At 44.0% G+C, this 12,176-nt stretch overlaps 2 protein-coding genes across 3 annotated transcripts in view; one reads left to right on the forward strand and one right to left on the reverse strand.

Moving 5' to 3' along the window:
• Window positions 1-12,176, reverse strand: part of ACE2 (angiotensin converting enzyme 2) — a 106,284-nt gene that overhangs the window by 87,969 nt on the left and 6,139 nt on the right. Inside the window, exons 2-4 of one of the 2 annotated variants that reach the window (XM_073355714.1) lie at window positions 7,556-8,017; window positions 6,816-6,915; window positions 4,444-4,592 (exon numbers count right to left, since the gene is read on the reverse strand). The gene's annotated coding sequence lies outside the window, so the exon portion shown is untranslated. The remainder of the gene's footprint in view (window positions 1-4,443; window positions 4,593-6,815; window positions 6,916-7,555; window positions 8,018-12,176) is intronic. The other variant, XM_073355720.1, reaches the window with a different exon arrangement.
• LOC140915694 (large ribosomal subunit protein eL34-like) lies at window positions 8,645-9,005 on the forward strand. Its single transcript, XM_073355803.1, has one exon. It carries the CDS (start codon window positions 8,652-8,654, stop codon window positions 9,003-9,005), a length of 354 nt encoding a protein of 117 aa, XP_073211904.1. The 5' UTR covers window positions 8,645-8,651.

Genomic DNA, 12,176 nt, shown 5'->3' on the forward strand with positions numbered 1-12,176 from the left:
ACATCAGGCATTCTTGTTTTCAGTTTTCCGTTGAATAAAATGGCAGCAGGTGACAGCCCATTTTTATTGGTGCCCATTCTGTAATTAGACAGTGTTAAATATGGGTCAGAGTCTGACTCCACATCCCTTTTCAGTAGGTGCTTTATTATTTTGACACCATTTTCCATCAACCAGTTGGACTGGGAATAATGGAACCAGCAGTTAAACCTCCAAGCCTGTACTACACTTCAAACTGCTTAAACTCACATCCATGAATCTGTGGCCCACTGTCATACATTATGTCAAATATACCGTGGCTAGCAAAAACAGATTTGATATGTACAATCACAAATGCAAAATATTCAGTTGCAATATTTTATAAGAAAGCTATCTCAGGGAAGAGTGAATAAACAGTCCAGAACAAGTACTTTTTTTTTTTTTTAATATTGGCTGGAAAAAATGGACTACTTTTTTCCAAGGGGTCCATTTTTCCTGTACCACCAACATGAATTCTTATTTGACTTGCCATGTATTTTTGACATATGAAATAAACTATAACTGCTTCCTCAGTGTCACTGCTCATTTGAGGCCAGTATAAAATGTCTTTGACATTCTCTTAGATTTTTTCAATCATGAAATGACCTTCATATACCCTTTTTAACATATTTTTCTGCAACATCTTAGGAATCACCATCCTGGTGCCTTTAAATAAAATCCCATCTAATACTGACAACTTCCCCTTAAACTGATAAATAGGGGCTCGGAATAAGCTGCCCTGGCCACCCTATTAAAACAATGACTTTCTGCACGGTCTAATCCTGAGCAGTAGCTGTGGCAATCACAGTCTACAATTCATCTGAGTCCAGACAGGGGTGTTGTTTTTTTAAAATAAGGTTGACATGTACTAACTCTAGCTCTGGACTTTGCTTCACTGCATTTTTCTCAAATGCTCTAGAGTGTGTATCTGCAACTACCTAATCTCTTTGAGGTTTGTATTCAATTTGAAAATCATACATTTGAATCTGCAAAATTAATCTCTGTATTCTCAGGAGAATGTTTGCAAGTCCTCTTTGGCAACGGCAATAAGTGGGTAATGGTCAATTTCAGCTAATGTAGGCCTCCCATAAATAAAGACATGAAACATTTTACATCCATTACCTAAGGCCAACGTTACCTCCTCTATTTGAACATATGGACACTTAGTTTTTATTAGTGCCTGTGACACATAAGCCACTGGTCTCCAGTTTTGACTATACAGTACAACCTCAGTTACGAACACTTTGGGAATGGAGGTTGTATGTAACTCTGAAAAAAACATTATGGCTTTACAGTTTACAATTGAACATTGTACAGTTTTGAAACTTAATACAGCTTTGAAACTTTAGTATGCAGAAGAAAAATGCTGCTTTCCCTTTATTTTTTCGTTTAACACAGTACTGTATTTCCTTTTTTTCTTTTGGTCTCTGCTGCCTGACAGTTTACTTCTGGTTCCAAATGAGGCATGTGGTTGACTGGTCAGTTTGTAACTCTAGTGTTCATAACTCTGAGGTTCTACAGTACTACTGTAAGAGGACTGCACCTACGCTCCTTGAAGGTATCTGTGGACAACTTACTTTTGTGCTTACCCTCACTGTACCTCACAGCTGAGGCTTCTTTAATTCACTTCTTCAGTTTCTCAAAATCCTTAGTAAGATTTGCATCCCGTGTTCATTAGACATCTTTGCAAAGGAGTATTTTCAGGTTGCTGGTACAGGCAACTAGATTAGGTACAAATTTCCCTATATAGTTCACAATTCCAATAAATTGTTGTACCTCTTCCTGGGCTACTGGGGCAGGCATGATGGTGATGGCCTCAGCCTTACTGTGATCTATCTGTTCACTTCGCTGTGCTCTCTTCTCTCCCAGATATGTTATTTCCATTACATGGCATATATATTTTGGTTATCTTTATTCCAGCAGCTCTGGTTCCTTCCAAGGTTACTTGGAGCCTCTGGTCATGCTCATCTACTATTTTTGCCCCCTCAAATCAAAACAATTATCGATGTAAATCTTAGCACCTTCTATATCACAAAAAATTTGCTGCATTTTCCAGTTAAACACCTTGGGTGTCAAACACAAGCCAAATGGCAGTCGGTGGAAACAGTGTCTCCTAAAAGGGATGCTGAATGTGAATAAATGTGTCCTGTTTTTGCAAGGGCACCTGCCAGAATCCTGCTGATGCATCAAACTGAAAAACATCTGGCATCAGCCATCTCCCCAAAAATGTCTTCTGTTCCATGTAATGGAAAATGTTCCCTTTTACATATTTAAATCTTTTGGGTCTATACCAAAGTGAAGGGTTCAGTCTTTTTTTCAGAATGACAAACAAGTGTACCTGCTCTGTTGATTTTCTATTTATATTATGATTCTTAGAGTAATGAGCCTATCCGGCACATCTTTTAGTTTCTACATGAGGTTGAATGTGGGATGCATAGGCTCTTTCAGCTCTATTCTGTACTCTGGTGAGAGCTTCTCTATCCCATGTAAGACATCCTCCAACTCTTCAGTTGCTTTGGCGTCCAATGAACGCACCCTCTCGATGAGACCAAGGGCTTGACACACTTTTAACCCAACAATGGGTGCTGTTTTCCTTGGTACTGTTACAAATTATATCTTTTCCAATTTGTTATTTACCCATACATTTAGTTCACATATACCTCTAGTGGTAATATACTCACCACCGTAAGCCAGGAGTGTCACCCATTTACCCTCCACTATCTGTGGCTTTTCTTTTAGTGCTTTTATCACTGTTTCTGGCAACACATTGTCTTGTGCACCAGCGGCCAACTTAAAAGTAATAAATGTCCCCTATGCTTTCAGATTGACAGTTCAGTTGTCTTCTACTGCAACAACGTCCACTGCTCCTAAAAAGAAGCTAGTGGTGTGGTGATCGTCCTCTTTGTGCATACTGTGCTGGTGCTTGAAAACTCTTGCAAAGTGAAGTAATCAATTTCACGCCTTGCGCCTTTTCCCATATGCTGGGCATTGTCTTGATTGTGCAGCCTCATGTACTGTTTCTGCTGGACTCTGAGCTCCACATGCTTTTTTGCCTCAGGTTTATTTTCTTTTGTATTTTGGATTCTCTATCATGTCTACAGCATCAGAGCACTGTCCATGCTCCATAAGCTTCATTCTGGACTGAGGGATTTCTGCTCCTTGGCAAATTCTAATTGCTTTGTTGAGGGTTAATTCTGGTCTTTCAGTAGTCTCTCTGAGATGTTTGTTCCAGATTCCAATCACAATCTGGTCTCTTAAATAAGGACTCAGTCCCCTGTGGTGGGATAGGTTCTCAACCTGGTCAGGAAGGGATTAAAGAGCTCTCTGGGAACAATCAGCCCCAACCTGTTGCACCAGGATAGGGGAGGCTCCTTAAAAGGGAGGATCCCAGCCCAGTGCAGGTGGCACTTAGAGGCAGGGGCATGTGCAGGAATTTAAATTTGACTGCTTTTGGAGGGGCACGTTAAACACCCACATATTATATACACATTAAATCCTATCAACACATACACATCATATGCATAGAATATACATGCATAGAAATACACAGCAGTACACTCACCATTTCAATGAAAATCCATGGGCTGTGGAGCCATCTAAATAAATGTATCCACAAGTACTTGGCTGCGGCAGGGTCAGACAGCTCCTCTGGCCCCGGAGCCGCAGCAGGGAGAGAGAGAGTGCTCCTCTGGCCCTGGTGGGGAGACAGAGCTCCTCTGGCCAGGGGGCCAGATCTGTGCCCCCACCACACCCTAGGGCTAGAGGAGCTCTCAGCTCCCATCACAGCCCCAGGGCTGGAAGAGCTCGCTCTCCCTGCTGCGGCCCCGGTGCCAGAGGAACTCTGTGACCCTGCCACAGCTAGGGTTACTACCTGGCCGGTATTTGACCGGCCTGGATGTTTTTTTAATGGATTTGCCAGTTGCCAGAAAAATAATTTAATCTGCTGAATTTTTTTTTAATGTGGATCTAAAGATTTGCATTACTATCCCAATACACTGGGATATCTAACGTTAAACGTTTCTGAGTACAGCTGCAGTGTTTCCAATTCTGCAGTTTAAGCAATAACAGATCAAAACTGTTGAAAATACAGCAATCTACCCACCCACCCACAAGTGGACTACGCATGTGTGAGAGAGGGGTTTGAGTCATGTGTGAGTGAGGAGATCGAATGGTTGCAGAGTTGCCTTGTGATTGGGGGTTAGTGTTGTGGTGGGCTTGCCTTGTGTGCATGTATTGGGGGTGGGGTGATGCCAGTTTTTTTTGCATTTCAAATGTGGTAACCCTAGCTGCAGCCCTGAGGCCAGAAGAGTTCTGTGACCCTGTAGATTACTGGGGGGTTGTGCCTCTGCTTGCCCCCCTTTGTGCACACCCCTGCTTAGAGGGAAGCAGAGCTAGAGCTCCCTAGCACCACAGACCACAGCTACTTACCCAAAAAGCTGCTGAAGAACCTGTGCCACCTGAGCCCTCTGGAGAGGTAGAGGGACCATCTTCACTGTACTTTTCATTTGAGCCCAGAGTGCTCAAACTGGGGCTCTCAGACTGTTGTGGGGGAGGGGGAGCATTAGGAACCCAGCCACCTTCACAGCAAATGCAGAGAAAAGTAAGGTGAGCCTGACTGTTTTGTGGCTGCAGAATTACTTTGTTTGCCTTTTTATTTGTTTGGACTGTGGTCACACTCGGAGGTGGGGGAGCCGGCTACCTAAGACGTACAGCTAGTAAACTGTATCCTGCACACCAAACAGGCACAACAGCAACCCCTTCAGCCAGAAAGGATGGGAGAGGTGCCCACCCTCATCCCATGAAGGTGCCCCACAGTTACAATCAGAGATATCCCCCAAAAATGCATGATTGGCTCTTTCAGCCTTACACCAGTCACAAACTCTTCAATGGTTTCACCTTCTTTTTGTACTCTTTGTTTAAAAAAAAAAAACTCACCTGTTTCAATTTTACATGGACTGTATTACTCCTCAAATTTCTGTCATACATTTTCTAGTTGGCCTCCTCTGCCTGAATTTATTGAAAACTGTGAAACACATCAAATACCCGAGGATCAGAGATTGTCAAAAATAAGGCTACCTTCCTTTTTTCTGGAACTCATTACACACACACACACACACACACACACACACACACGCACTGAAGCGCTGTTTAAACCAGTTGTTTTCCAGCCCAGGAAGACCTACAACGCTTATAAAGTTGACATAATAGTCTCTATAAACCTTGTTTTGATATTGTTAGAATAAAATGCTTTGATTTTTCATTTTCAAATTACTTTTTTCCCCAATTTATTATAATTGTTTTAGAAAGCAGAAATCAAAATGAAACATTCTGACTTTGTTGAAACAAAACATTTTGAGCAAAAGACAAAAAAAATAATTCCTCCGATCTGAAATGAAGCCAAATTTTGAAATCATTCTAAATGGAACTGTCGTCACCCAGCCAGCTCGAAGACATACCAGTAAAAATGCTAGAAAAGGAGACATAGGGTATCACAAGTTCATGGCTTTTTATGCTACAAGCTGAGCATATCAGCATAACTGTAAAAGGCACACACCATTTTGGAATTATCCTTCATACGTTCACAATGAGAAATTCAAATGCATGTACAAGTCTTTTTCAAACCCACTCTTCTTCCCTTCTGATTTGATGTGTAAATCTGCTTGCATGTGTGTACTCATATGTTTACACATCGTTCGTCAAAACACTCACATGACATTTTTAGATGCACGTATGGTGCATCTAAAAACATTTTAAAAAAATTCAACATAAAAAGTTTTGAAACTGTTCATCTTTTGTAATGACTTTATGAGAGAAAATCCTTTTTAGCCATCTTTGAATTACAAGAGACAGCAACACAGAATCTGATATTTGATTAACTTCTTAGAAATATCATTGAACTAGTGCAAATAATTTAGTATGAATCATAGAACTGGAAGGGACCTCGAGAGGTCATCTAATCCAGTCCCCTTCACTCATGGCAGGACTAAATATTATCTAGACCATTCCTGACAGGTGTTTGTCTAACCTGCTCTAAAAAATCTCCAATGCTGGAGATTCCACAACCTCCCTAAACATGAATATGACTGACTGGTTCAAAATACAAGATAACTGATATTTCTAAATAGTAGAATCCTCAAAAATATCTATAGAATTTATAAGTATATACATAAAATTATACCTTCATTTTGATTTTTAAGCATGTCGAGGTAAGGCTGAGATATGCATTGAAGTAGGTATATGACTTTGATTTGCAGTTATCTCCCGTGACAATTAAAGTAGATTTAGCAAGGTACTATTCTGTTTCCTCCCCACATTTAAATGCCTTTGAAATGGAAAGTCCCAAGAAACAAGTATTTATTGATATCTGTGTTGTTGTAGCCATGTTGTCTCTCTAATATCCTGAGACCAAAGTGGGTGAGGGAATATCTTTGAATGGACCAGCTTCTCTTGGTGAGAGAGACTAAAAGCTTGTCTCTCTCACCAACAGAAGTTGGTCCAAAATAAAAGACAGTACCTTACCCCACTTTCTCTCTTTATTGACAGCTGTCATATAAGTTAATTAACAACCATAGCTGTGCTTAATCCTGTTTTTTCTGTTTGACCAACTAATAGTTTTAAATTCTGAGAAAGTTAATCACTACCACTTGGGACTAAAAATTAACTCTTATGTGCAAAGTAGCAATGTGCTACTATCAGCATTTAATCATTCACGGAAATGTAACTAAAGGCAGTATGGACCCAACCCTATAAGATGACTAGCAGTTCCACAGAGTTCAGAGGGATCACAGGGCACTCAGCACCTCTTGAAGTACTCAAAAATGTGCAGGATCAGATTCCAAGTGAACATGGGGTCCCCAAATGATAGGTCAACGTTGGATGATATAGGGCCCAATCCAGCTCCTATTAAAGTAAATGAAAAACTCCCATTATTCAGACAGAAGTTGGATTGGACCCATACTGACTATCATTAAAATAATGGAAATGTAACTAAACATACTGTGACGGGTTGGATCACAGAAACTCCCTTGGGGATTGCCAATTGATGTGCCAAGACCACCTCTGAGCCCGTTTTCCCTGGCAGCTTGGGACTTCGGTGCCCTGCCTGGTTTGAACCAGACACGCTTGCCTGCTACAAACTCAGACCCAGGTCTGAACCACATCCCCCAAATGGTGCAGGCTTAACTGAAAACAGCTTAAGAAGTGTTCCTGTCTCCAACACCCAGGTACCCAGCTCCAATGGGGTCTAAACCCCAAATAAATCCATTTTACCCTGTATAAAGCTTATACAGGATAAACTCAAATTGTTTGCCCTCTATAACACTGATATAGAGATATGCACAGCTGTCCCCCCCCCCCAGGTATTAATACATACTCTGGGTTAATTAATAAGTAAAAAGTGATTTTATTGAATACAAAAAGTAGGATTTAAGTGGTTCCAAGTAATAACAGACAGAACAAAGTGAACTACCAAGCAAAATAAAATAAACCACGCATGTCTACGCCTAATCCAGTAAGAAGCTGAATACAAATAAAATCTCACCCTCAGAGATGTTCCAATAAACCTCTTTTACAGACTAGCCTCCTTCTAGTCTGGGTCCAGCAATCACTCACACCTGTGTAGTTACTATCCTTTGATCCAGCTTCTTTCAGGTATCCTTTGGGGTGGAGAGGCTCTCTCTTGAACCAGCTGAAGACAGAATGGAGGGGTCTCCCAGGGGCTTACATAGACTGTCTCTTGTGGGTGGAGACCCCTTTCTCTCTCCTATGCAGAACGTAGCTACAAGCTGAAGTTTTGGGAGTCACATGGGCAAGTCACATGTCCATGCATGACTCAGAACTTTACAGGTGGCAGCCATTGTTCACATGCTATCTTGAACATCCTCAGGTAGACTTCTTATGTGGATTGGAGTCTTCCAAGGTTCCACTGTCCGTCAAGTGTTTCTTGATTGGACACTTGCAAATTCCTTTCTTAAGAAGCTGACCAAATGCCTTACTGAGGCAACTGAAAATCAAACAAGTACACAGCCAATATTCATAACTTCAAATAAAAAAAGATACATGCATACAAATAGGATGAATATATTTAGTAGATCATAACCTTTGCAGAGATATGTTACATGGCATATGTAGTACAAAACATATTCCAGTTATGTCATATACACAAAGTGTCCCAACCTGCCAGTGGCTTACCCTGACGGGCCGAAAGCCAAAGTTTGCCAAGCCCTGAAATATAGGGTCGGCTTATGAAAGTCATACAGTTTTTACCTATCCATCTTGGGGGGTCGGCTTATAAAAGAATGGGCTAATGAACGAGTATATACAGTAATTTTTCAGAGAAATTTGACTCCATTCCACGTTTTGGATTTCCTGCACATTCCCAGATCCTGCACTCAGACTTGGATATAATTATTTAGTTCCAAACTGTCTAAACAATAAATATCACCTCTTTCCCCCCGTCCTAGAGAGACACTTCAAATGTAGTGTCCTACCAGCCTGTACAGAGCACATCTGTCCAGGAAGATAGAATTCCTCTGGGATATTTTGGACAGAAAGTGAGAATGCCCTGCTGGAAATTCTGGGTTCTGGGTGTGGAAACCAAGTGCATGTGTGTGAGAAATATGGAGTAATTATAAAAAATGATTCAGCGTCTGACATACTGTCGTAGGTTGTCCTACAACACAGCCTCTAACAAGACCAGGCTGTCCCGGACACCAGGTAACAGGCCTGTTTACCTTTACACTAAGAAAGTTGGCAAGGCACCAAAATCTGCATGTGGTGCGTGTCCAGGAAGACTTTGCGGTGTTCGTGCTTTGCACCCTAAAGTCCTTATAAGGTTGTCAAAAACAAAGAAGCAGGTTAGGAGAGCCTATGGCGGTTCCACGTGTGCTAAATGTGTCTGTGACAGACTCAAACCAGCTTTCCTTATTGAGGAGCAGAAGGCTGTTGTGAAAGTGTTGAAGGCACAAGCGCAGAGTCAGAAATCGAAGTGAACCTCTTTGTATTGTCTGCCTAATAAATAAAAATGAAACTTCATGTAAGCAGTGTCAGGATGAGCTCCACCCTGACATCTGGTGGTGAGGTGTGGCAAGTTGTGGAAAAGAACTTCAGGGGCCGATCTCATTTGCATAGGCACACCCACCACGCCTAGAATGAGACCATAGCTGCCCAAATGGTCACTTTGGCTGCTGTGGGATCCCCAGTGTCTCTGTTATTGGGGCAGGAAGAATAAATTGTTATTACCCTGATTATGGGAACTGTGCTTGGAACTGTAAGTGGCCTTTTGTTATGATGGAGGGATTCACCATCAACTAAGTAGCACTCGCTAGGCAAGGGTCATGGGTTCCAAAACTGTGTGAATGGAGAGAGGCTGGGGACAAGTATTAATACTTGGTGGCATGGGCCCCTTGGTGAGGGCCTTACATGCTGATTGCACTTCCTCCTCTCTCCACTGTGGAATATCAGAGCTAATTTTGATTTCATTAGAAGTCTAGTTATAGGCTGCTGAGCTCACTTTGGGCTGACAGTGCACCAGCACTGGGGCTCCCCTACTATAAGCTGAATTCACCTAAGAGCTGAAATCACTGAGTGTTGTGTTAAGTAGTGGGGGAGCCTGAAGATATATTGTGGAGCAGTTTGCGGGACGGCTGGTGAAGCAGTTCGACGCGGAGCAGTGTGTGGATGGCAGGAGCTGCTTGTGGGCCGTGGAACTGAGCGAAGGAGTTCGTGGGGCGGCTGGTGGAGCGGAGCGCATCTGAGCGAAGGAGTTCATGGGGTGGCTGGCGGAGCGGAGCGCAGCTGAGCGAAGGAGTTCGTGGGGCGGCTGGCGGAGCGGAGCGCAGCTGAGCGAAGGAGTTTTGTGGGGCGGCTGGCGGAGCGGAGCGCCGCTATGGAGCTATGGGGCGGTCAGCTCCAGATCACGTAAGGTGCCATTTACCCCCGTCCCATTTCCACCCAGGTTGGGAGGTAAAGCTCCGCCGATAAACTTTCGAACTCTGTCTCTATCCCTGACCATGGATAGAGACTTTTGGGGCATTGGACTTTTGGGACTTTGGGTGATTTGGGGTTGCTGGACTCAAGAACCAAAGGGAAAAGGGCATTCCCCAATTTGCCTGGGGTGGGGTTGTTTTTGCTCATGGGTTGTGTTATGAATCCTGTTGGTGGTGTTTCCCCAACATAATGCCACATTGTTTCTCTCTGTTATTAAAAGACTTTTGCTACACTCAGACTATGTGCTTGCGAGAGGGGAAGTATTGCCTCTTGGAGGCGCCCAGCGGGGGTGGTATATATATTTGTCCCAGGTCACTGGGTGGGGGCTCGAGCCGGTTTGCATTGTGTTATTGGAATGGAACCCCTAGATATTGAACCCGGCCCTTGTTGCTGCCAACTCTGACGGGCAGAAGGGTTACATTTTTGGGGGCTCGTCCGGGATCGCCTGGGTCAGTACCCCTCGCAAGCACCTGTTGAGTGATCCACTACATTGGGAAACAATTTATATTTTTTTTTTGTTTGTGCTTATATTTTGAGGAAATTACTGTTTGTATAATGGCTAATATATCAGGTTTTTTGGGCCCTGGCTCAGCAGCTTCTAGCTCGGAGGCTGCAGCCTCGGCTGATGATTGGACAAAAGCTCTGGGGCAAATATTGGAAAAGGTTGTGCTGCCCCATGCTGAGTCAGACTCTTGTCGTAAATTAAGATTATTTGCTGGGGAGGAGGAGTTTGAACCCTGGTTAGAGCATACCACTGAAATGCTGCAAGAGTGGGCCGTACCAGATGCAGAAAAGCGAAGATGCCTTATAGAGAGCCTTGGCGGCCCAGCATTAGATGTGATTCGCACCCTGAAGCTCATTGACCCTGGGGTCAATGTGAAGGACTGCCTAGAGGCCCTTGAACACAACTTTGGGAGCGTAGAGGGCCCTGAAGACAGCTACTGTAAGTTCCTTAATTCCCGACAACAAAAGGGCGAGAAGGCTTCAGCCTACATACAGAGACTGGAGAGACTGCTTCAGAGAGCTGTCATGAGGGGAGCAGTGACTGCTGAGCAGATGGATCAGACCAGACTGGCTCAAATTGTAAGAGGAACTCAGTATCAGAACCCGATTCTACTTCATCTCCGGCTAAGAGAACGACGGGAACATCCCCCAAGTTACTCCCAGCTGATAAAAGAGGTCCGAGAGGAGGAAGAAAGGCAGGCTGCCAGTGAGTTTTGGGAAGCCCAAACATCGGAGCCAGCCAGCACAACACCACTGCAAATGGCCAGTGTACTGATGGTGAGCACCAGAGAGGAACTTGCCCAACAAATGCAGGTCCTGACGGAACGGATAGCTGAGCTGCAAAGTACCGTTGACCGAGTTAAGACTTCCAGGAATAAGAAGCCTCAAACTGTGGCGATTGAGAAGCCCGCACTTAGAGCCACCATCCCCCCCAGGCGAAGGGGGAAAGGTCAATTCTTCTGCTACCAATGTGGTCAGGATGGACACAGTGCTGCCAAGTGCCGTAATGAAGAAAACCCCTCCTTAGTGTATGGAAAGCTGAGGATCAGTTGGGAGAGATCCGGTAGCTGCCAGAGGGTCTGGGGACGGGGACCCCCCAGGTCTGCAGGATTTGAAGATTCCCCCAGAAAAGACTGTCCAGCTGGGATCCCTACAGGACTGATAGGGCCTCGAGCAGAGGTCATGGTGAGGATCGAAGGGGTGGAGTGTAAAGCAGTGCTTGACACTGGATCTCAAGTGACTATTATATTTCAGTCATTCTACCAACAGATGCTTAGGCACCTGCCTATACAGCCACTGACTGGCCTTGGCCTATGTGGCCTCAGCATGGATGAATACCCCTATCAAGGGTATGTCATAGTGCACCTGGAATTCCCAGAGGAGGTTGCTGGGGTAAGAGAAGAGGTAGACACAGCTGCCTTAATATGCCCTGACCCTAAAGGGACTTCTGATGTGTCTGTGCTGATAGGGACCAACTCCAGTCTCTTCAAGGTACTCGCGGATTACTGCAGAAGGCGGGCTGGGGACCAGTACCTGAATACCCTGATGATCCATACGCTTTGTGCTGAAGCCTATAGGAAAATTGAGAGCGCTAAAAGGGACACATCTGAGCTACCGCTTGGGGCACTGAAGTACGCGGGCACAACCCCCTTAGTAGTGCCTGCAAGGAC

This window comes from Lepidochelys kempii, chromosome 1 (assembly GCF_965140265.1).
Source record: "Lepidochelys kempii isolate rLepKem1 chromosome 1, rLepKem1.hap2, whole genome shotgun sequence".
Taxonomy (NCBI): domain Eukaryota; kingdom Metazoa; phylum Chordata; order Testudines; family Cheloniidae; genus Lepidochelys; species Lepidochelys kempii.